Consider the following 26,698-nt stretch of genomic DNA (forward strand, 5'->3'; position numbering starts at 1 on the left):
TACAGAAAGTAAGTCCGATTTCTTCGAAATCAGACTTACTTTCTGTCATCTTAACGCACCTGCGTTCTACTGTCCTGCACCAACTTCATGACGCTCCCATAACGGGCCATTTGGGCGTTTCTCGCACATACAATCGGGTACGACATCGATTTTTTTGGCACGGACTTGCCCGCTCTGTTCGACGATATATCCTATACCGCCGTAACCTTGATTCCGAAGGAATCAAGGTTACAGGAAGTAAGTCCGATTTCTTCGAAATCAGACTTACTTTCTGTCATCTTAACGCACCTGCGTTCTACTGTCCTGCACCAACTTCATGACGCTCCCATAACGGGCCATTTGGCCCAGTTTCTCGCACATACAATCGGGTACGATATCGATTTTTTTGGCACGAACTTGCCCACTCTGTTCGACGCTATGTATCCGCTTGCGAGCCCTGCCAGCGTCGCAAAACACCGTCTGCCCTCCCAGCCGGCTACCTTCAGCCGATCGACGTTCCCACTGAACCTTTCTTTCGAGTGCGTCTCGACCTGTTGGGGCCTTTTCCACTCTCCACAGCCGGAAATAAATGGATTGCTGTTGCCACAGACTACGTGACGCGGTACGCAATCACACGAGGACTCCCGACCAGTTGCGCTAGCAACGTTGTGGACTTTGTGCTGTACGACATAATATTCGTGCATGGTGCTCCCCGTCAACTTTTCACCGGCCGTGGCCGCACATTCTTATAAGCTGTCCATGAAATTTTGAGGTCTTGCCATACCAAGCACAAATTCACTACTTCGTACCATCCCCAGTCAAATGGCCTCACGGAGCGCCTCAACAGGACCCTAACCGATATGCTTGCTAAATACGTTGCGCAAGACCACCAGGATTGGGACATTCATTTGCCGTGTGTGACGTTCCCCTACAATTCATCCCGTCACATCACTGCCGGCTATTCGCCCTTCTATCTCCTATATGGCCGGGACCCAACTGTACCCTTGGACACTTTGCTACCTGTGGCCACTGAATATGCCGGGGAAGCCATCGCCCGTGCCAACCATGCACGCCAAGTCGTCCATAACCGTCTACAGGCCTCACAGGTGCACCAACGAAAGCTCTACGATTCTCACTATAGGGACGTGCACTTTTCCCCGGTTTCTCTTCTGCTCCTCTGGTCACCCACTCGGCATGTGGGACTGTCTGAGAAGCTGATGTCGCCCTACACTGGACCATTCCGTATCGTTCGCCAAGTGACAGACGTCGCGTACGAGATTGTACCAAGCGATCCAACAAAGCCATCGTCAGCTCCGAGCGACACCGTTCACATGGCTCGGCTAAAGCCCTATTACACCCCTTCAACATCACTTGCATAGATTCAGAACAGGGACGGTGCTTCTACCACCGAGGGACATGATACATAACAGCCGCTAAACGCGGCTGCATGAAGGAGGAAGACGAAGTTAGTTTTTGGGTTTATGCTAGACTGGCGCCATCTTGGTCATCAAGTTTTGTGTCTTGTGAAGATATTATCAAAGAAGTTACTCGTGGCAATATCCATGGCGTTTCGTGGTCGTCGTGCGAATTCATCGCAAAGTTCACAAAGTGTATCATAGCGCACGTTTTTGGGTGCCCCTCGAGATCACAGCAGATACCACCGTTGCGGTTAAACGATTGTGAGAAAAGATAGCCACGAAACCCTTTTATGGCATGCGCTGGCAGTTCAGGGACAGCTTGCAGAAGATAGTGCCATCAACCAGTGAAGTGAATGAAGTGCAACAAAGAAGCCATTCCCAAACACTGTACGCGTATGTCAATTGCAAAAGGCTAAGCGACCCAACTTTTTCTTCGCATTACCGCATTTTTTACTCCTCCCGAAAAAGTTTTCATAAAATTTACCTCGCGTAATAAATGCACCTCCAAAATTTGCTTAGATTTTTCGAGAAAAAAAGAAGTGCATTCATTACGCCAGTAAATACGGTACTGTGTTTTTTACTTTACTCGTTGCCAATTCCACGTCTTAATAGAAGCTTTCAACTAACGCATCATCATGGCTTTTTAATACATTGACTCTATGGAGAACTTGAAGGGGCCACAGCTGATTTCGGGCGTCTGAGAAATCGGACTTCGACTTTACACTGTAATCTATGGGTGCCATAGACTTATTATAAGTTTCAGAAAATTTCATTGAGCGAATGCCACAAAAATATCGAAAATACATCTTGTAATTCTTTAGATCATGCGCAGAGATTTTGGCGCGAGATTGAAAAATGAAGCTTCAACCTTGATTTTCTTTGCTAACACTGAATGTATGATAGCGAAACATAAGGCAGTTAATCCCAAACCAAATCAATCTAATTGGATTGAAACCAATTCAATTAATCTCATTGGTTTAGATTTTGTTAGTTTGAATCAATTGATTTGAATTGATTTGTCAATCTAAAACAAGTCATAGTTGCTCTTTAGTGTCCCTTTAAAAGCTACAAATTTAAGTAACAAATATTTGCATATTAGAAAACAGGGCATAATGATACATAAGCTACTGAAGTTTATGTACAGAAATAAAGAAACATGTATAGAATGCTGGGTCAACCATTAGGTCAACCATCAAATAAATAGGCTAACGAACACCATATCAACTCGCATAACAGGCACACTTTTTTTTTTATAAAATTCGGCTCCAAGTTCAGTGTGCACCTATTACACAGGGTCAATTTTCCAAAAGTTACATATCTGACTACAGCATACACTATAGGTAAAGTATTCATCGCCGAAGCTACGAATATCCGCACTACAGCCGGAACAACCTTCTCTATAGGCTACACCAGGGCACTAGCAGAAAATGTGTTAAGCATGCAGTCTGGCGTGTCAGAGAATCAAGGAATGCGTCGCGGTGCTCATTCAAATCACTAAATATTAGCATCAAAATACCCACGCTGCCACCAAAATGAAAGCAAAAAAAAACTACCAAAAGAAAGCACTACCTCAATAATTCGCCACTTGCGTTCCAGGCCACCTATATTAAGATTTTGTGCGCTCAACAGTATACCGATCATTGGATTTCACGGGCTTGCAAACCATATGCAAGACACTGCAATATAATAGCAAACCACTATTTGAGTGTTACAAGTGCCACCTAAGCCCCTTTTACTTCAAGTAGAGCCACCAAAAAAAGTTAAGTTGACTCTGCACAATACCGCAGCTTCAATCGCCCGCGACTGCTGTGATTAGGCGTACCCTATAATTTGGCGGCATGTTGTCGCAGGAAGTTTGTACGAGACAACATGAAGGTTGGGAATCGAAAAGATTGCACTCAAGCACTGCTCCAGGAGTAGCACGCGTGAAACAATGTTTAAGTTCGTGGCCAGAAAATCAACGGCAACAGAAGTCCGCCGAGGTTGCGCAAGTCCACGTAGTGGCAGCAAAGGCAAAAGCTCCCATCGGAAAGCCAAAACGCTTTTAAATTAGTGGACGACATGATTACAACGCTTTTTTCAAACAGAAAACTCAATGCACAATTGACATGCACATGATCGCATGTTCCATGTGAAGCACAAGCGGACGGGCTAGCGGCCGGAGCCATACCAGCGCCGATGCAAAGGTTACTCTGACACCCAAGTAACCGCCCTTTTTTCATCACTCGGCGAGCTCGCGATGATATCGCAGCGCTGTCACGGTCTTTTCTCTTTCCTTTTTCCTAGCTCTAATTAATGTAAGAGGAAGTCGAATTGCAACCGAGCGAGCACGGTACAGAACTACTGATCACAGCCAAGTTTGGGGTGCACCTATTATGTGCGTAAATAAAAAAAATCTGATCTCTTGTGATTAAACTGAAGGTGCACCTATTATGAGAGCAAATATGGTAAATAAGTCATTACATAGTACAAACTATGTTCAAAACTGATTTTTGCTGTACAAACCCAATTTTACAAGCAATATGTTCTCGAAAATTCAAAAAGCCATTCTACTTGTTCATTTTCCGAGCACAGCATGACAAAATCCTCTCTCTGCAGAAGCATTTCATGGTAAAGTTATAGAGATGCCTACTAATTGGTCACATGCAGACATGTCTAAGGGCACAGCGTCCCATCGTGGATAAAATACAGCTGAGCTCGAACCTTAACAACCGGAACAAGGTCCCGCCAGGGGTGACACTGCTGCACTGCGCTGCTAGGCTCCTCTGGCTTCTTGGGCGGCATCTCACAAGGCGGCGGCAGCACACTAGGTTCCAGGCCAAACAGGTGCTCCAGGCGGGCGTACAGCTCGGACCGGTTGTAGATGTGGAGCTCCAGGCCATTGAGGAGAACAAACACGCGGGCCTCCGCATCTGCACATGCTGAAAACAAGCACAGCTGCTCATTTTCACATTACACCTTCTCTGCTTTGTACATCCCTGCACTTGAGAATTCACCTGCACTAATGTAAGCCAAACAAGCTTTCTGCCAGGCCTGCTCGTATGTTTGATGGGTTACTTCTAATTGGGCCAAGCACCCGTAATGTCCTTCTGGATAATGAGAAAGCACATCCAAGGGAGCACAATAGGAAAAAGAAACTTAATTCTAGTGTACAGAGGAGCAGGTTCAAGGCTCCACTGGCTTTTGCATAAACAAGAAGCACAAACTGACCTGATCCTGCAGTGCAAACAAATTGTGTTTTCAGGTGCAAGTTGGGCAAGATCCCACTGCTTCTCTGTAAACAATACAGTTTAGATATGTATTTCATGCACATGATATGTAGAAGAGAACTGGCCTGGCATCACACCAAAGAGACTGACACCCTGGCAAAGTGTAGGATGGATATGTCAATAGGTCTGTCATTTGGATCTTTAGGGAAGAGTGAGAAGTGCCCATCAAGTGACTCGCAGGGTAAAATTAAAAGTTGGGCACGTTTTAATGGTCCATGATAACTTAGGGTGGCGCAAATAATATAGCACACAAGAGAAAGGAGGACACATGACCATGCCCTAATCATGACAATGCACTACTCGCAGCCAACGTTACTACAATAAACTCAGTTTGAAAGCTCTGCCGGAGAGATGGGCCACGTGGCGGTCATGACAATTTGTGGCGCTGGAGTACGATCTTGCTTCAGCCGCCCGGGTCGCACGTGCTGTGATTGGAGGTGCCAACGTTCAAGCAGCAACCGCTAACGGTGTGCTATATTCCCACGTCACTTCTCGGACTGTTTCTGCCTCTGCGTAGTTTCTTGTACGAAAACACGTTTGTCATGTATGAGGCATAGCGAGGGAGAGCAGATTTACCTACATTGAGGTACACGGACTAGCTTTGCACCAGGCTCCAACAACGGCGACCGCAATGACGACTCCAGTTCACGAAACTTGTTCGTTCGTTTCTTTATTAGTTATTTCTTTTCTTTGTAAACATGGTAACACAGTGTTGCAGGCCAACATAAAAGCTACTATAAGCTACTTTAGAACCTCACATTTGTAGCATCTGATCTCTTTCACCCAGCAATGACGAGCTAGCAGACGAATCGTAAGCGAATTGGGTGTCTAGCCTTGCACATTGTAGTACAAATAAAAATTATAATTCCATTATTATTATTATTATTATTATTATTATTATTATTATTATTATTATTATTATTATTATTATTATTACATGTGGTAGCAATTGATGGATATGGCACAGGTGACGCCATTGAGTGTTATGTATATTGTGTGACAACAATTACACAACAGTTACAAACACAAAAATTACAAATCCTCGAGGACACTTGAGCTTCGTTTTCAAAAGTAGACTGCAATAGCGTAATCGGGTCCAGTGCGAATCACCTTTTCAATTACTAGCCTAGCTTCGGTCTTTGTGTATGCCTCAACCGTACCAAGAGAGAAACAACAATTGTGCGTTGAACACTGGCTGTTTCAAACTATCGTAGAATGTCTACAGCAAGTACAGTTGCGAAGTGCCCACTGCACCATAATTGTTCCTTTTTCGAATCAGCAAAGGGGCTTTTACGAGTGCGCAAAGCAACAAGTGAACATAACTTTAAGCGGCCTGTAATGGCTGGGCCTTTCTAACAACCACTCGTGCATTTAACATTTTTAGGTGCCACACGCGATTATATGCTTCTACCACTCAATATTGCGTGGATTGAAGAAATTTTTTCTACTACATGAACAAAAAAAGTGTAAACATAAGGCCTCGCTTTTTTGACTAGCACAATATTAATAAAAACTTCTACTACATGAAATTCATATTTTTTTTTTTTTCGAATCAGTTTCGGCCATTGGCGTGCCTCTATGGTATAACACCTGATTGTCACGCAGAGAGCCTGGGTTCGATTCGGACTCATACTGAAGTTTTTTTTATTGACAGGTTTCTTGATTTTTTTTTTTTTTTTTGCGCGGACAAGATGTTTCCTCACTCACAACCGGAGACGCTGACAGCAACGCCAACACCGAAATTTCTTTGAAATGGGCTTTTTAAAGCTATCACGTTCAAATAATATACAATGCATAAACATTACGATGTAAGTATAGCTCAAGAGACAGTTGTTTATTCCAGCTCTTAATTTGGGAGCATGATCAAAGCACACACTGAAAGGTAGTTCATACCTCCAAAAAAAAAAGCCCAGGAGAGTGACTAGATGATTGAAAGATTTAAGACTATGTTACTATAAAAGAACTTTTAAATCAGACGTAGTAAAGTGAATCAGTTGCTTGTCATCATTCAGTCTTGATTGAGGTTAAACCAATCATTTTTGACAGTGACAGACCTCCGAAGAAATCCGGCGCAATTCATAAAGTGGTACCAAGCTTTGCTTTGCAAAGATAAAAAGCTCACTGCCAAACGCAAAGTCTCAGATGCTTAATGTGAGAATCACGGTATTGTAATGCACTACCGTCATGTCTTGCTGGACAAGAAGTCTTGATCTCAATTGGAAAGTGGGAGCTCGAACCCAGTGCTTTGTTAACTTTTCCGGACCAGTTTTTCCTCTAGAGTCTGTTATATTAACACTATAAGTGTTAGTTCTTCTGCCAGCTTGTTGCCTTTTCCAGGTTATCGGCAAAGAAAATGTGAGTGGCCAACAGCCAAAACTCTCGTGGTGGCACAGAGCTCAGAAAATGGCTGAGCTGAGTTCTAACCTTCAGTAAAGGCAAACCAGGTATAGCTTCATTGATACCAATGCCTATATTACAATGCAAATGATTTTATCACATTGTAGATTAAATACTTACACATGAATTAAAAACAAGGTTCAGAGCACATGAGATGGTTAAAGAGTTATCGTGGCTGTTGAGCAGTTTTGTCACCGAAAAAAGCTGATTCTTATAATGCCATCACACTAAGTTTCTTAATGTGTGAAACAAAGGTTGGCTGCACACTTCTTGCATAAAACAGCTTTTTTTTCTGTGGAGAAGCACGAGCGCCCATTCTTCCTTTCCTTTTTAAGGCAGTGCGGCCGCCTGATTGCGAGGACACGTCGGTCCCTTTGAGACAGGGACAATGAAGCCTCTCTCGAAGGGCCCGTTCACCTAAACGGCCGGTGAGCGCCATTCCCCTTTCCCAGCTCAGGAAACGGGTTACCCTCCCTCAGAGAGGGAAGCAACCCTTGTTGGGGTGATGAAAACCGGGAGGTTGGTCAAATTGCGCATGCCCACAGCAAGATGCTCTCTCTTGCACCGGCCACCATACAGAGAGGACAACACCCGGATTTCCCTGTGAGCCAAGGCAATCGAAGTCAAAAGGCGTAACTGTAAACTCTTTCTTATCTTCTTAGAGCAAACAGTCCCTCTGCGCAACATTTACGCGTTGTTGCTAATATAGCAATAAAGGGTTGTTTTGTTGACCTAGCCTGTTGCCTTGTTCGCCCGAACTCATCGTAGCTATGACAACCAGAGGTACAGAATGGGGACGTTAATCATGCACGGTACGACTGTGTGCGGCTGGAACATTAGCTAGGCTTCTGCACCAGCGTACATTGTGCGAACCCCCTTCATCTGGCGCCCTTCAAATTAATGTGGCAACACCACTAGTTTTGTGGACACGGGCGACTACCAACGCTCCGTCAACATAGAACAACAGGCATGTCAGAATTCCAAGATTTGTTCATGTTGTCTGACGTCGCGTCGCAGATTATCGATCCTTTGGCTAGAGGGGGCACTTTTCGGGCTTTCGGACAGTGTAGATAGATAGTGCTCATTTCATGCGGGATGACCAGGATGTTGCAGAGACCGCATTAGCAGGAACTAGGCCTACGACAGAAAGCACCATGCCTTCCGCCCCGTCACATCGTGACGCGAGAGAGGCACCGCCACAAGTTGCTCGAACACACGGCGCAACTGCAGGCAAGTCTTCGGGCAATAAGTTGCCCCCGAGCAAGATACTCTCGCAGAATACACTGTCAGTTATGCAAAGCCTGGCCAGTGCCCTACAGAACACAGCGCAGGCCCCTGTGCAGAATGTGGGCCAATGCCTCAAGTTAGACATGCCTACCTACATTGGCTACCACGACTGAAAGAGTGCCAAAGAGTTTCTCGACCGGTTGCTCCACTATCAGCTAGCAACGGGGCTTTCTGACGCCAAACTTCTCGAGCCCGTTGTCCCGGTGTCACTCACAGAGCAAGTGGCTCGATGGTTCTGGTTAACCGGATATCGCGTCCACACGGTAGAGGAGTTTCGCGACAACTTCTGCGGTGAATTCCTTCCGGATAATTATGAGTGGCGGTTGCATAGTGAGTTGGTGCTTCGCACCCAGCATCTAAACGCATCCTTGCTGCAGTATGCACAGGCAGTGGACGAACTGTATCATCTCGCTAAACCTCTCACCACGAACACAGAAAATGTTGAGCGCGTTACATGGCAAGAGCACGAGACTTTTGCGGCACACTTCAAGGAATGCAAGTTCATTGACCTAGAAGATCTCGCCGCCGAGGCGATCAAAGCGTCTACAAGGGTACATCCTTGCGGTTCGAGCGTATTACCCTCCTCCACCAGCAGCACACTTAATCGAGCCACGCTGCCCATGGGATGGTGGCGCAGTATAGCTTCAGAGGTGTTTAGTAGTACACGTCAGCATCATTCACTGATGAGCACACACCACGCGGTTGGGAGCTGTCAGACAGCGTTTTGGACACCTACACTTACGCGCTCTGTGCAGCCCATGCCACCCCTGCACGTGACATTCTACGGTAGGAGCCTGCGGTCAAAATTTGCACAGCTCTCCCTTTCTGCGTTCTTCATAATCATAATGTACATTTAGGGCATAAAAACTGAACAAGGACTATTCAGAAGTGGGCTGGTTTGGGCTAATTTGTGCTATTCAGATCGTACAAAAATAGTAAAATCGTATACTATTCAGACTAAGCGCAGTATGCGTATTGATAATTCACGAGCTTACGTGCTCTCCAGCAATAACGCTGGAAGGTGCGATCACTGAGCACTGCATGAATACAAGATGTATTCCGCCGATGATAAGATTACCGAAGGCCGACGACACTTATTGCCGCTATCAGAGTATACTGCACAGTGCTTGCACTTTGAATTACTTGACTTCTGGCCACAATTTAGCTTATTAATGTGTTTCATTTCTACCAGAGTGGATGCCGCTTCCTTCATAGTCGCCGCCACATGACAAAACACCCCATATAGGTCTGAAGAGTTTCTGAGGTGCACATGTTCTCTCGCTCAAGAAAAATGATTGCACGCTAGCGAGTATATAAAAAGCAAACGGCATAACAAACGGTTTGCGGCGGTACATAAGAAGAATAAGAAACGTAATAATAGCTTAAATGGACCGAAAACTCATTTTTTTCAACCCAGTTATTTTCGGCGCGACAGAAAGCTTACCCTTGGTGCTGTTTGTAGCTGCCATAGTTAATCCCAAAAGCAACTAGTTATTTTATAAACAATATTTTTGGATCTGAAAGGTTCTGAACACGGATGTTCCCTTTCGTTCAGCAATGCTGAGAATTGATAGCGATACCAGTAGCCTTTCTGATGGCCTGCTTCTGCTTTCGTTCTGCTTTCGCAGGAGTTCTTGTGAATACGCTTAACCACGTTTATTATGAGCCAAGGAGTAAGATAAGAGAGGAGCACGCGCTCCACCGCTGCCCCACACTTTCACGCGGGTCACATCGTGCAACGCACACACGGTGGTTCAACTCATTCCTTTGCTTTTCTCCTCCGCTCCTTTTTCTGCTTTTTCACAAGCTTCCCCTTTTCTCGGCACGTATCACAACAAGTACTGCCACCTGCACATCTGCACTATTGAGCGCATGCGCGAACTGGAGGAAACCAGCGGTGGCAGCGGCCGGAAGCGGCGAGCGCGGAGCGTGTTGTCTGCTAGAACACCGTTTGCTTGGCTGCTTCGGTATGACAACCAAACAAAACGTATATACTGCCGCGACATGTTGGCCAAGTTCAAATTGCCCGCCGCAATCATCGTGGCAAGAGCATCGTGGCAAGAGCAAGAGCACCTCAACTCTCGCCTGCCAGCAAGGCCTGCCTTCCGCCAGGGGTCACCACCACGCTACCACTCTACCAACAGTGGTACTCAACGTGAACACAACGCCATCTATCGTCCGGCAGTTGTCACCCCCAAAATATGGCTTCTGTGCGAGACACGTGTGCCACGCAGCACAAACACCTTTACAGGAGGTGTCAGCACTCCTACATTTTTTTAACCTTAAATCAAACCATATCCCGAAAACAAAAAGATAAGCTACGCAAGCTTCAACAAAAAAATGACATCACATGCCCGTAATGTCCTTGCACCACGACACCACCGCCGGTCGACACTGCTCCACTGTTTGGCTCAACTTCACCTCAGTACCGGCCCCGCAACATCAACGTTGCTGTCGCCGCGACGAACCGTCGCTAACGCCGACACGTCTTCCAGTTGCGACCAGCACTCACAAAGGCGCCAGACTGCAGGCAGTTGCGCAGGTCCCAGGCGTCTTCATCGCCCGACCTCACGACCGCATTCCTGGCCAGCGACGCTGACGAGGCGCAGAAGACAGCCGGCCGTGGGTCACATCTTTCCCGCTGAATACATAAAAAAAAAACTCGAAAGAAACAATGGAGCAGGGCCTAGGGAAGGAAGCTACGGGCTTTTGGGCCACGTGGTATGATGGTCAGTACTGCTAGCTAATACATTGGCGGCGGCCGAGACGCCCATCAAAATAAAACAAAAATCACTTTTCCTAACTCGTGCATCACAAGATAAAAAAAAAGCGAGGGAAGCAGAGCGCAACACCTCAACGCCCCGATCCACCTAGTTGTGCCACGTGCGACAGGCGGCTGTGCAGAGCCTTAGGCCTAATAAGTCGCTCGGCAACAACCGGCATCCACCCAGCACCCAGCCTAGGCGCAGAAGAGGCAGCCGCGAAGAGACATCCACTCTGAGGGGGCCCTATCGCTCGCCCCACACAGCAGCTTACCGAGTGATCGGCATCCACCGCCCCGGGTGGTGTCACGACGCCCCGGCGTCGAGCCGCAATACAAGTCAGCAACGACGCCCGGCTCCCTGAGCCCAAACAGATAGAAGTAGCTATTTACAGAAAATCGGACCACCCACGAGGCTTCCGTACTCACTCGCTTCGGGCCTGGCCTACAAACCACGTGCTCTAGGCCTTGCTCACCCCAGGATGCAGACCGCATGGCTCTCGTCCCAATTCAACAACGGTTTTGAAAACTAACACCAACAAAAATAACAACACTTGCAAGCAAAAAAAATAAAAATTCAACCTGCCGACAAATTCACACACATCACAAATTCAATTTCCTCGCTTCTCAACAAAGCACACCGCCGACGCCAGCGATGAGAAGTCCCCTCGAGGCCTACAACCTCGGCTCTAACAAAAGCCTGTACCGAACCACAAAAACTGTCGTCCCGTACTCCAAGAGCCCCACGTTGGGCGCCAACGTGGGGTCTCGATATGGCGAACGAGCACCACACCACGCTCTTGGAGTGAACGGACGCAGAAGACGCGGTCGGTACAAACCAAAGAACAAACAATACACATTTATCTAACTAATTTAGATGACTTTTCCTAACTCGTGCATCACAAGATAAAAAAAAGTGAGGGAAGCAGAGCGCAACACTTCAACGCCCCAATCCACCAAGCTGTGCCACGTGCGACAGGCACGTGGCACAACTTGTTATATAAACAACTATATATAAACAACTATATATCACATTGTTGTTTATATAAACAACTTAACAAACAGCTTGTGTTTGATTTAATCAATGCTAGTTTACTCACTAACACCAATAGCACTAGATTTGCCCACAGTCACAACTTCCTTTTACCTAAATGTAACACCAATTATGGCAAAATGACGTCCGCCTTCGTGGTCATTAAATTGTGGAATAACCTGCCCTATACACTAAAATCATCATCATCTTTTCATGCATTCAAACGTGATCTTAAAAACTTCATCTTGCATAACTAGGTTGACAACGATGATTACTTAACGATTCTTATGTATCCGGGCATGGAATTGAAAAGTCTTTGCAAATTTACGTTATTGCTTTAAGGCGTGAATATGTTTTACTAGTATAACTTATTACTATTGTTCTTTTGTCGCATTCTGACTGCCTTTTTTGTTTATTTGATGTTATTTTATGTAAGTTCACTGTTTACTTTTCACTTGTGTTGCGTATTTTACAGCTGTTATAATTAATAATTTTATTGTTATTGTTAACCGAGGGTCCCACTGCAGTAGCTTGACTTTGGGACCCCCGTCTGCATACTACATTCTACGAATTTTGTATTTTGAATGAATGAATAAACTGAACTGAACTGACGATATCGTCCGCCGAATCGATACATCAGTCGTTATCAACACGTAAGACTTTCTTACACACAATTTCCATACACTCCAAAACATGCCAAACACACACTAACACACCCAAGGTGGCGTCGCCAATGCTTGACTTACCACGAGGGCCCCCGACGCGCAGGCCCGCGGTGCCCCGCGCCGAGGACCCACGCTAGAGACAACTGTTCGCGGCAGCCGCCACGCGCAGAAGAGGCTTGCTCAACTCTCACCCGCCAGCAAGGCCTGCCTTCCGCCAGGGGTCACCGCCACCCTACCACTCTACCAACAGTGGTACTCAACGTGAACACAACGCCACCTATCGTCCGACTGTTGTCACCGCCGAAATATAGCTTCTGTGCGAGACACGTGCGCCACGCGGCGCAAACACCTTTACACGGGGTGTCAGCACCCCCACAAGGTGTCAGGCTTTTGGCATATTTCGAATAAAAAAAATTAAACGATACATTTGGCTTATTTTTTCTCATAGCGTCGATCTGCAAACAGCAACTTTACAGGAAAGTATTGGCAGCAGATGTAAGGCATGGGCGGAGCAGACGACAAAACAGATAGGCGAGCAGACCCCTGGACGTGGCCAAGCACGCGTCCGTGCCGTTGCTATAGCAACGACAAAGCCCCCACTCGTGGCTCTGCTCGAGAGCAGTATTTCTCCTCTGCCGCTTCCCTCCATTCGTAGTGCCCCCTGGGAGACGAACCGCAAACCATGAAGCGGCATTGCAATGTGTGTCCCTTCCAGACAAGTGGAGTCTGTGCTCCTGTTTTATCTTACTCCATGTTCTGAGCATTTCAAATATTTTTGAAAATACAAAGCAGTTACAATGAGACAATGTGGCTCTATACAACTTCTCTCTAATTGTACAGTGTTGCGTGCACCTGTGCCCAATGGTGTTGCGCCAGTGACTTGGCTCAACACACGAGCCAAGCCAAGTCCCCGAAAACGTCAGTGCGCATATGCGCAGCCGTGCCAACTAGCAGTACACGTCATTTCTGAGACAAAATTGTAAATAGAAAAACCAAACCGCTCAAAAACGCTTATGACCGGGAAACTGCGTAATGGTTTCATGAGCGCACAGAAAAATTATTCAGGACGAGCTTACTAGAATAGGATGATTGTCATATGAAGGCAGCGCCTCTTTAACGCGTACCTTTAATGCAAGCCTACATTTACATTTTTGTGGAATAATATTGATACATAACAGCTGCTAAACACTGCTGCATGAAAGAGAAGGATGAATTGAGTTTTCGTTTGATGCTGCACTGGTGCCATCTTGCTCATCGAGTTCTGTGCGTTCTAAATAGATTATTAAAGAAGTTACTCGTAACATTATTGGTGGAGGAAGACGACCCCCTGTACCTAGATGGAGACGCGCAGCGGTCGCACCATCAGCGACCCTTCCACTGCTTCAACTGCTGGTACTTTCTCTAGGCCACCCTTATCAGTCCAAGCCAGCACCTACGTCACACTCCCAAACATCCGAGATCCCGGCACTTTCTCCGGTGATGGTAAGATTGATCTTGACACTTGGCTGAGCCCGTATGATCGCGTCAGTGCTACTCACCGCTGGGATCCCACGCTCATGCTCGCCAACGTGCTTTTCTACCTGGACAGCACTCCCCAAACATAGTTTGAAAGACACGAAGCCGAAATAACGAGCTGGGATCTTATCAAAAAAAAAAAAAAGATCCGCGACCTTTTTGGCGATTTATTTGTTCGTCAGCTCGCAGCAAAGAAGGTTCTTGCCACACGGGCCCAGTCTTCTACAAAATCATATGTCTCCTACATTCTTGACGTCTTGGCCCTTTGTTCCAAGGTCGACCAGTGCATGTCGGAAGACGAAAAGTTAACCACGAGCATCGACACCATCCTTAAAGAATGCCGACGTCTCGAACAAGCTAAAGCCCGCCGCGTAGCCCAAAGCATTGTGCGCCTTCCGAACACAGCGGCCACTTCTTGGTGTCCTCGAGAGGTCGAGGCAGCAACCCCGCTAGCAATGCCATTACCGACGCCTGCGCCTTCCCCGACCACGATCTCTTTGATACAAGCCGTCGTTCGTCAAGAGCTATCGAATGTCGGCCTACATCCTGTTCCTGCCGTATACTCTGCTGAGCCTTCTTATCGTCCCCCTTCTGCTCCTCGCATACAACGCAATCCGTCCGAATGGCGTACCCTTGATGACAGGCCCATATGTTTTAACTGTCGACGCGTTGGTCATATCGCACGTCACTGCCGCAGCTGCTGGGCTCCACCGTCCCATTATGCACCTTAGTATCACGCCACTTCTGTCCGCCAGTCGTCCCCATCACTTTCTCCATCAACGCCGACCACATTTTCCGCTGCTGCAGCACCTCTGAGCAGGCCTCGCTACGACCGGTCACCGTCCCCTGCTCATCATCAGTCCCGGTCGTCCCCACAATGCCGTGCTGCCTCCCCGACCTATTCATGTCGGGGAAGCAGTGTCCATTATGAGTGCTATACATTGCCGATGATGCTTTATTGTTACACTTTATTGCTATACATTGGAAATGACGTGTAAATGTCGGGAGGAGATACCACAGAAAACAAGGGTAGACGCTTACTTCTTTGTCGTTGTTGTCCTCGGCTCGCAGGGGGTTTGCAGGTCCGACCTCCTTTTTTCTAGGCCAGTGTCAGAGAGAGCGTGCGGCCGTCTGCACGCTAGTTTTGTTCACTGATCGGGTTTCTGTCTCCCTGACGAGAATAATACCTTTTCTCGCTGAGGAAGAGGAAACCCGTTCCGCACGCCAAGGAAAGGGGGAGTCGCGAGTGCTGGCCGCGGGGGTGCTGGCCGCGGGGGTGCTGGCCGCGGGGGTGTAACACTATCATAGTGTGACACTTACGGTGACCCCGCTCCTAACTGCAGCGGACGATCACCGCGGGTTCAGGCTTAGCGAGCCACAGGGCCGCTACTCCGTTCACTCGCGTGTAGCGCACCGCTCCGCACGCGCTCAACTAATAAGGCGTTTAGCACGGCGCGGCAAATAGACAGTGTTCTAATGTAAAAGTACACAACACTTTATTGCCTCTGGCGGCACCCCGAACAACAGTACAACGTCCGCTCCCGAAACGCGAGTAGCAAAGGCACCCGCACGCGGACGTTCACAATAAGGGGAAAACCGCGAGCACGTCGCAGCTGGCAATGGCGAGCTTTGACACGCCGGTCGGGAAAAGGTCCCTCGCGGCTATGCTGCGCACTCTCACGAGGGCCACTGGGCCTGGTCGCGAGTGTTAGGGCAAACCTCGTACGCGTAGGCCTAACGCAAGTGCGGCTCGTTGTGGTACGACCACTTCAAGCACTAGGCACCGCTCTGGGCTTAGCGTACGCTCCGAAGCTAGCACTCAAGTAAACACGCCTGCCGAGGTGAGGTGCCCAAGGCACCCCAGGCAGGCTACCGTCCGCGATTCCCAAAGGGGACGCGGACGAAAGAAAACACGTGCTTACCCGGCGCTGTCCACGGAGCAAAAGAGCAGTCCCTCGGCGCGCGCGTACCGCGTGCCGTGCCCGCAAGCGGCGCCATCTATCGCCACGTGGTGTTGACAGAGCAGGAAAGCAAAAGGGTGTGGCCGTGTGGCGGAATGCCCGGGAAATGGTCGCAGGCGCGCCTCAGATCCCCAAATCCTCCTCTCCTTATTTCACCCTATATACCGGTCTGCAAAGGCAGCCGGTCGTCGCCCATGCATGCAAAGGCGTCATGCAATGGGCAACAGCTAGCCTCAGCCTCGCTCTGCAACTGCTGCTGAAGAAAAAAAACAACACAAGAATACACTCTACAAATACAATGGCTCCGCGGAAGAGGGGTAACAGGAGTTCATGATGCTCACGCAAGAGCGCGTCCACGGCTCGGAGGGGCAGCATCACGTAATGTCTGACTTGGCTGATTGCGTGGATGCGAGAGTTCAAGGGGAGGGTTCTGGTTGAGGCCTTCATGCGAGGAACGGGCTCACCTTCATCTCGTCGATGTTGACGACAGCCCTGCGAATCCGACGAACGTCGCCTCGGTGGAGGTTCGGATGGACCTCGCTGCGACAGCCGGCCCTTCTGCTGGAATAATGGTCGCCAAATCCATTGGCTGCGAGGCGTCCTGCGGCGTTGGTCGAGTCGTGCACAGCGTCTGCGACAGCTGGCCTCGTGCAGGTCTGCGAACACCTCCAGAGTCCAAAGTGGTGTAGGGGTCGGTGACTTCCTAAGTTGTCGCCACACGCACACACACACACACCTCCGATGGTCGGGTCTCTCCAAACGCGCGCCGCAAGGGAAGCGCAGAGTGTCATTTGTCCCTCTCCCCACGCTAAAGCACCAATTCACAATCCCCTCCTCCAGCGAGAAGAAAAAAAAAATGAGAACACGAAAAAAAAACATCAAGTAAACAACAACACTCAAATGACAATCAGCAGCAGTAACTGGGCGGAACAGACTTCTTTGCAAGCACTGGCTGTAAAGAAGTTAGCTAACTGAGGCTAGAAAGTTAAAATGAGGGCCTTCGGTTGCGGAAATAAGCCCGCCGTCCGGCGCGAAATCACTAAGGTGACCGCTTCCTCAGATTATACCGGTGCGTGGTCCGAATGCGGTCCGCCGCGCCCGGTGTGCACCGTTGCTTGCGCGAAGAGCCACTGGGCGCAGGCGCAGGCTCGTCAGACCTCGACGCAGGCTTTCAGGTCTGCGATATGGGCACGGCTGAGTTTTCCCGAAAGCGGGTCTTTCAGCAGGTACGCGAGTGGAGTCCAAGCTTTTTCCACTCGGTACGGACCAAGCCACTTTGGAGCGAGCGAAGTTGAGAAACCCTTGCTCGCGTCGCTGAGAGCGTGGTTGCACTTCAGGGCGAGGTCACCCACCTTAAATGAAAGATGGTGACGTTTTCGGTCGTACTGGGCCTTTTGCTCGGCCCCGGCTGATGCCAAACTTTGCCTCGCTCTACTGAGAGCTCGACAAAGCCTGTCCCGAAGTGTGGAAGCATAAGCAGAACAGTCTGCCGGTTCTTCCTCGTCTCCGAGCTGGCATTGCATGACACTGGTCACCGGATTTGCCAACTCCCTTCCGAAATTAAGGAAGGCGGGAGAGAAACCAGTAGAGCGACTCTCGGAGGTTCGGATTGCAAACGGGAGTTCACTCAAATGGTCTGCCCAGTCCTTCTGACTTTCGGCAAAGGCCGCCAACATCGGTTTGAGCGTACGATTGGTTCGCTCCGTCAAATTGGACTGGGGATGGTAGGGCGAAGTGGTGCTGTGATCTATTCCCAGGGAACGGCACGTATCACCAAACACCCGAGCGGTGAAATACGACGCATTGTCCGTGATCAATCTTTTCGGAAAGCCGAACCGACAAAGCAGTTCCTGTAGCCTCTCTAGCACCGCTTGCGCTGTCACTTTCCGCCGCGGAAACAGCTCCACCCATTTGGAAAAATGATCAACAACTACCATCAGATGTATGAACCCCTGCTTACTCCTGGGGAACGGCCCCATTAGATCGCAGGTTGCTACTTGCCACAGACGCTCACTGACAGTCGGTTTCATCAAGCCGGGCGGCTTGCCACCCCTTGATTTCACCGTTTGACAGACGTGGCAGGAACGGCAATAGCGAAAAATGTCACGCTTCACGCCAAGCCAAGTCACAACCTTGCTCAGTTTCGCAAAAACTTTAGAGCTACTCAGGTGACCGGCAATGGGCTCGTCATGAGAGGCTCGCAACAGTGCGGCTCTCAGACTTTTGGGCATAACCACCTTAAACGGGTCTATGGACTCGTCGTCAGTGGCTATATACTTCAGCAGGAGCCCGTCATGGTCCAGCAAAATGAATCCGCCGGGGACTCAGCCACACACGCTGTTTCAGCCCCCTAATCGCGCCCGCCGCAGAACAAGCAGCGTAACGGCGCGCCTCTCAAGACGGTTTAACGGCGCCCGCCGCAAAGCAAGCAGCGTATACGGCGCTCCGTCCCTCCGAGGCTCGAAACGGAATCGCTCTGCTGAGCCTTCAGTAGCTCTTCGCTGCCGAAAGCAACTCCCATTCTCCCAAATGGGGGAGTCTGGTATCGCGCCCACTCAGGACCGCAGCAACCGCCGCGTGCACGGCGTCACGGGTTCGCTCTCGGCACGGTGGCCTTCGGAAAGTTCCTCCCGCTCGGCCGCTACGCGGTGCGCCGCTTTTCTGGATAGCAGCCAAGGTCGTCCTCGTGGGGACTCCCCCTTTTCGCCGCTGTTTCGCCCCCGACACTTGCCAGTGCTAAGGCACCGCGAGCGGCCGTCGCACAGGAAGCCAGGTTCTCGGCAGACAACAGGGGGCACGAGATAGCGCGTCAGCTACCACGTAGGAGTGTATTCACCACAAAAAGGGGTAACGACACAGGCGAGCGCCGAAGGGCGCCCGTCAATAGAGGCGGTAGCCTCTTTGTGCAACGCGGCATGCCACGGAGCGGACATGTTGCGACGAGCCTGAATCGCGCAGGCGAACTGGCTCGCTAAGACTAACCAAAGGCTTAATGAGCCTTTGATACCGCGTTGGGTACCAAACTGCTAGGTTGCATAGCAGCCAGCGGGCAAAATTCGGCAACGGCTGAGGCCGCGGTGCCGATCTACGCCCCGGAAGCTCCACTGAGAGCCGTTTCGGAGCGCTGTGACATGGAACTGCCATGCATTCCAAAGGGAGCAGTAGTAGTCCAATTTGCCCTTGTGCACTGTTCGGGTTGGGCTATGGCCCTGGACCCAAAACACGCTATCTCTCCAGTGGGAGCCGATACGTAGCGCCTCGTGTCATCCCGACTGGGGCATGTGACAAGTGAGGGTGCGCGATTGTGATGCTCAAGGGGGCACTGGCACTGTTCTCGAGCAATGCGGTATCTGCTAAAAGCGTCAGCGGACAGGACTCACGCGGAGCAGACATAACGCGGGCAAACGCGGCGAGCCCGATTCGCAAAAGCGGGCTGACTCGGCTAAGACTAATCAAAGGCTTAATGAGCCTTTGATACCGCGTTGGGCGCCAGTATGGTGATACCGCTACTAACTTCAACGGACGATCACCGCGGGTTCAGGCTTAGCGAGCCACAGGGCCGCTACTCCGTTCACTCGCGTGTAGCTCACCGCTCCGCACGCGCTCAACTAATAAGGCGTTTAGCACGGCGCGGCAAATAGACAGTGTTCTAATGTAAAAGTACACAACACTTTATTGCCTCTGGCGGCACCCCGAACAACAGTACAACGTCCGCTCCCGAAACGCGAGTAGCAAAGGCACCCGCACGCGGACGTTCACAATAAGGGGAAAACCGCGAGCACGTCGCAGCTGGCAATGGCGAGCTTTGACACGCCGGTTGGGAAAAGGTCCCTCGCGGCTATGCTGCGCACTCTCACGAGGGCCACTGGGCCTGGTCGCAAGTGTTAGGGCAAACCTCGTACGCGTAGGCCTAACGCAAGTGCGGCTCGTTGTGGTACGACCACTTCAAGCACTAGGCACTGCTCTGGGCTTAGCGTACGCTCCGAAGCTAGCACTCAAGTAAACACGCCTGCCGAGGTGAGGTGCCCAAGGCACCCCAAGCAGGCTACCGTCCGCGATTCCCAAAGGGGACGCGGACGAAGGAAAACACGTGCTTACCCGGCGCTGTCCACGGAGCAAAAGAGCAGTCCCTCGGCGCGCGCGTACCGCGTGCCGTGCCCGCACGTGGCGCCATCTATCGCCACGTGGTGTTGACAGAGCAGGAAAGTAAAAGGGTGTGGCCGTGTGGCGGAATGCCCGCGAAATGGTCGCAGGCGCGCCTCAGATCACCACACACTCCAACGTACGTAGCAATTCTTAGTAACAATGCCTAGGTAGTAAGGAATGCACCGGCAAGTGCCAAAGTTGCCTTTGCTTCCGACGAACAGTATACGCCGTCGACGACTTCCGAGACGCTTGACAAAAACCAGGCTGACGGTGGCATGCGCTCGCCAGTGATCAATGCCGAAGGGACGGAGCTGACGAACAGTAGCCCAGCTGACGAACAGTAGCCCGAGCAAAACAGAGGCGGGAGACAGTAATGCGAGCAGTTCTTTCAATGCCACAGACTTTGGGACGGCTGATGTGAACGGTAAGCAGCGTATAAACACGTCTATCAGTTTTAGTAATAAGGTGCGCTGTGCATGAAATAAGATATCTGGGGGTGGCTCTCCTTTGTTACTTAAGTGCTTTACTTAGCAGCTTCCAGGAGCACAGACTTGAGTTGAAATTGGCTTACCACCCTTTTGTACTACCATCAATTTTCGACACAGTTGTCGATATTGCAACTTTTTTTTTTTCGTCTTAAGATGTCAGTTGCAATGTCACCTAATAGTCGCATGCTAAAAAATTTGTATAGCACACAGGTTGGCTTATTGCTGATGTGTCTAATTGCTAAATTCATGGTTTTATACATACACTTTCCTTTCCGACGGAATTTGCAACACAGCATGTCCCACCTGTCGGCGCAGAATTGCAGAGACTGCCTCAAATTGCATCCAAGCGTATGTTCCAAAGAACTAAGCAAATAAAGGAAAACTGACAGCTGGCCTTCTGAAAAGCTGTGGTAAGCATCATATTTCAGAGGTCATTTCAGCATGCATCCTTAATGTTTCACTTCCATGTTTCTGAAGCTGTACAGAACAAGGAGACCAGCTTCTTGTCTACTGATCCCCGCTGTTCCACGCCAGTAATGAACTACGCTCTGCAGCTTGACTAATCGGCTGCCTTTGAATGTAGCGACACGTACTCTGGAGAGTAGAGACCGAATTACAGGCAAATGCCTATTTTGTTTCTTGCGTTCTTATCGCGTCACTTTGAGATATGAGCATGAATTAGAGATTAAGAAGAGCTTTTATGGTGTTTTTATAATGCCTATAAATTACTATTCTGGATGTTTGTGCTTAAATTCGTATAAGTGCCTATAAATGCCTATTTTGAACATCAGTGCTCATATGAACGCTAGTTAACCTCAAATTTCAGCTGGAGACCGGTGTTCATGTTACCAGGCAAAACTGAGCTTTCTAAACTCAGTGGGATGCAACCCATACTCCATTTCATAAGTTATTTTCAGCACTGCCAATGCTACAAGGCATCTTAGCCAATAGGAAGGCTGATTGCCCTCCACACAATTATTCATCCGCATCGCGTCGTCTACTCGGCATCTCCCCGGCTTTTCCACGCATGCGTAGGGACCAGGATGTGTTTCTGTGCAGCCACAGGATCATGGAGAACGAATGCGAAATCGTGGAGTGTCATCAGGGGGAATCACAGTGTAGATACAAAGAAAAAGATGCCCACGTGGTTTTTGTTTTGTTTGTCATTTACTTCTTAAACGGTCATTCACTAGGTGACATGAGAAATTTTACTTACGCACTGTAACTTGTTGCCTACCCAATAAAAAGCTTTGCACCGTGAGAATTTTTAAATTGGTTTATTAGAAACCGCCGAAAGCATGATGCGAGGAGGTGAGCTTGAAACCTTTGCCACTCACCATGTGTAGACTTTCACACCGAGTTCCTTGTATACCCTCTTCAGTATCGAAACAACTCAGAGAAGGAAGATCACACAACGTAGACGCATCAACACGTCATGTGCACGCAAGGTTACATTCGCATTATATGCCCATGCCTGATCGTGCAAGCATATGGTGTTGTGTCGTTTCGTTTCGAGATTCTCTGTATTGTACAGCCTGTTTCTGTGGAATAAATGCCTATATGCTTGCATATTTCAAGAGGCTAGCATGGACCATCTATCCTTACCACGATACACTGCATCGCACCACTGGAACTGCTCTATAAAACGATACACTGAAAACACACCAAGCGTTGTGAATGCTGGCACCGGCACGATGTGAGGACAGCGAGAACAACGCGAACAAAATAGAGGCAGCTTAATCTCGAATCTCGTTCGATATTACGTTTAAAAAATAATGCTCAAAAATTCCGTTTACATACAATTTTAATATTTCTGCCAAACATCATACTTCTATTCAGGCAACAGACTGCACCAATTACACACGTCACCTCGAAGGCAGATGACAAATCGAGCGTTCCTTCCGCCACGTTTATGTCATCTGTTTCTTTCCTCTGCCGTTTGGTTGTGCCCTCAAGATAAGTGGACTTTTATTTTAGAATATGATACGGGTAAATGAGATCTGCTTATAAACGTTTTGTTTGAGAGAAGCTTTATAAATGCAGTTGTATTCACTTTTGAGCCGAAGCCTCGCTGAACACCAGCCAACACAAGCGTCGCAGACACATATACAGTCATTCCCAGCGCTCCAACGGAGCCAATAAGAAATTTGCATAAACAGTGGCACCACACTTCCCTCTAGGTAATTCTGAGAGACTCTATAGTTGCGACATATATGCAAACAAATGGCAAAACTGGCTTTTGATTCTGACAAGTTCAATATTTCATAGGTCCCAGATATTGCCGATAGCCATAGCTAGTTTTCCTGCGCTGTAGCTGATACAGCTAGCTATTGTTGAATTCCTTGGCCGTTCTACCAAGCATGTTTCTCACCTGCTTGTCATTTGATTTTGCATAGAAAAGGACATTCATTCTGCAGACATCAAATGCGCAATCCTCAAGGAATATTTTCTGTTGTGCACGCTGCATTTTGTCATTGAAAGCATCTATGAAAATGCCCTTTTACTTTTTTATGAACTGTTACTGTCACAAGGGCTTCTTGAAGGTATTTTGCAATAGTAAAAAAAAATATTAAGCTTCGCAGGACACCTCTTTAGCACTAGCTTTGCCTGCTATAAGATTTCACTTCAATAAATAAAGTATTAAAAATAGCCAACTTTTGTCTGGCATGGCAAGTGCTTATGCAAAAGCTAAAAAGTTCTAGAAAAGATACCGAAACAGTAAATGAAATTCTAGAAAGTTTTTGAGGGGTACCTTCGTGGTTATATGAAGAGAAAAGAAAAAAAAACAGTTGGAAAGCTGTGCACCATTCAGCAGAAAATTTTTATCTGAAAAATCAAGACCCAAAGCAGCACTAGTTTTTTTCATTCATTTCTACAGTGACTGTCGCAACATGTCACTCGCCCACGAATGCACTACGTTTTTTTTGTGTGTGCATGACAACGAGGGCAGCGGGATGTCTGACACCAGCAAGCCAGAGTTTGATGACACACCCGATGACACGGTGCCAAACTCGCTTGGCGTGAAACCTTATTTATATGAGCCAAAAAGGAAAGCAGTAGATGCCGAGCAGTCACAGCACTCGTCACCAAAACAAAGTCCGGACGCTAGCAGAATGCTGAACACCGAGTGGTAAGTATGCACACACACGTGCGATCCATCGGCGAAATACATTTCACGTTTATTTGGTTTCAGGTGCCGCTGCCATTAGTGCGTCGCAATGGAAACATGTATGGAGTGCATCTGTTGTACAGAAAAAACTGTCGTTGCAGCCAAAATACAACAGAAGCAGGCATGCATCACAGAGAAACCCCAGTTGGTAAGGTACTGCCTGACTCCGTTCATTTTGGAGGTGAAAGATGGGAAGCTGCAGCACTACCACCAACGATTTCATGACGTCGTCGGATGAAATGCATAAGGGATGAATTATTCCATATAAGTGTTTATCAGCTGTTGTCTTGTCTGGCTGTTCTCTTCGATTTTTTTTTTTTTTTACAAGTTGATACAAGTACACTGCCTACAGGCAGTTTGTGTAGTGGGCCTACGGCCGCCTTGGGTCATGAAACCACGTCGTCTTGCCCAGCTGCATTGTTGCTAAATTAAGGAAAACGTACCTGTCGTTGGAGTAGATGGGATTCAAATGGTTTTACGCAAGTATACGCACATAGCCCTAGCAAGTATTGATGTATTCCAATTTTCTACTCCTATTTTTCCAACACCTTGCAGGATTGCCCCTCCCCTTCAGCCCTGTACGATGTGCAAGACAAGATAGCCTCGTTCTGTATAAATGGTGATAATAAATTAAGTGCATCTGTGTGTAATATTAATTGTCTTCTTGTCAATGGCATTGTTACAGCAACTGCAGATCAGTACTCGCTGCCTGTCATGTGCGGAGGTTTCAATGACACAATTTAGGCTTTACATTTCTTAATTAAAAGTATTTTTCATTTTCCGCGCTACCGGACACCGCCGTGTGCAAAAGGCCAGCGACACATGTTCTGCGAGACAAATTGAATCGAATAACTGTTATAAACATGGAACCGTGTTTCTTTCACAGGGCATGTTCACATAGTTTAACTTTTTGTATTTTAATATCTAGGAAAGTTCAGGACTGCGGCTGCAATGCCCATACTTGAAGAGCGAAGAGCAGACGATTCTTTTGCATCAGCCGAGCTGTAGCCTACGTCATTTCTGGTCAGCCGCGATGGCGTTGCTTTTTCTAGTTTCGGCCTCAAAAATCGCATTGTTTGCAAGTTTTGTTACAGTAAAAGCGGTTATGAGATCACAATTCAGGTCACATGCGGCGCCGTAGTTGTCCGCTGCCGCTAGATGTACTTGAAGAGCAGCCGCCATCGCCGCCGCCGGTGTCGGTAACCACTCCGCACGAAATAGGAGAAAAAAACCTACTTCCAAGAACACAGTGGGGCTTGAACTCAAGTCAGTTGCGTGCCAGCCCAGTATTCTACTACTGAGCCATGCCAGTGCTTGAGACTTGCTCGCAAACTTGCCTTAGACAGGCTGGATGATGGGAAAAAAATCGCGTTAATATGAGTAATAAAGCATTTTAATACAGCAAAAGAACAACCAAGCGTCACACAATGCGAATAGCGTAACGAGATGGTCATTCAATGCTCTAGCCCATTACAAAAGCTTGTTCTTGATCACTTATTAACTGTGGCGCATACCCACTTCAGGCATAATTCCTCATCGTCGTCAGCCACTGCATGAGCAATTGGCGAAAAATGCCTTGCAAGTGTTTAGCAGATACCACACTTTTCAGAAGAATGACGAAAGATAGCATAGCAAATGGGGGCCTACTACTCAGGAATTATTATTATTAATGCCGTAGTGGGTACCCAGCAAGTGTGCTTGCAGCAGTTACCCAATAAGTGTTTAGAAGAGGCTCTGAAAAGCCGCTCTTCTAGCTTTCTCTTGACTGTGCTGCACCTTCCGTGCAGGCATGGCATTTTTTATAATGCAAGCACCGGTGTTTCGAAGGTAACATTTGGCAGGCAACGTTCCCTCTGACTAGCCTACCTATTTATTGACTTTTTACAGAGTGCAACATTTCGTTGCACTTGGTTTTTGAAGAGCCCAGGATGGCTATTAAAAACTAAGAGCTCAATGTCTAAGAGTCCCCTGGTTATTTTTCCCTGACTGCTTTCCATTGCATTTTGCATGAGGAATTCACCAAAGTCACATGCTCAAAATAACCATGATTTCCAGGCTTTCACGATGAAAGAAATTCTTTTAAAAGCATATCTTTGACACATGGATGAGCTTTCATGCCTACAATTAAAATGCATTTTTCTCAGGATTCAATTTGAGCAACTCAAGTTTGGACATGTTTTTGGTGCTACTGATGACCAGACCTGAATGAAATGTTTCCCAAATTATTCATTACCATGTGCAAAGTGCAATTATCTTGCTCCGTTAAAATGTGATAACATGTATATAATTAAGTCAAACCTCCTTTAAAGAAGCACTGATATAAAGCCCTAACCGCATGCATGCGATTTCCTCGTGGCAGCGACAAACGACAGCGACAAGGTTTGCTGTCACAGAGGCTCATTCATCGCCGCCGCTTGTTGCATCGAGTGTTTGTGAAAAACTATAAAAGATCGCTTGACGCCCGGAAGCCAGTGTGGCAATATCCAGAAACGTGGCTGAACCCCCAGTCCTCGCTTCTATTGTATCATTGCTCTCGATGCTTGTTATCCATGCATACATCAAAGAATGCAAGGTATCTACTACCTTTTTCACATTGTCATTTCACGTGAA

General features: G+C 48.1%; 1 protein-coding gene across 1 annotated transcript in view; it reads right to left on the reverse strand.

Moving 5' to 3' along the window:
* LOC142783843 (bridge-like lipid transfer protein family member 1) overlaps positions 1-26,698 on the reverse strand; it is a 91,385-nt gene that overhangs the window by 16,337 nt on the left and 48,350 nt on the right. Inside the window, exon 4 of the mRNA XM_075882525.1 lies at positions 4,101-4,318. Coding sequence (XP_075738640.1) covers positions 4,101-4,318 — 218 coding nt within the window. The remainder of the gene's footprint in view (positions 1-4,100; positions 4,319-26,698) is intronic.

Source organism: Rhipicephalus microplus, chromosome 2 (genome assembly GCF_043290135.1).
Source record: "Rhipicephalus microplus isolate Deutch F79 chromosome 2, USDA_Rmic, whole genome shotgun sequence".
NCBI lineage: Eukaryota > Metazoa > Arthropoda > Arachnida > Ixodida > Ixodidae > Rhipicephalus > Rhipicephalus microplus.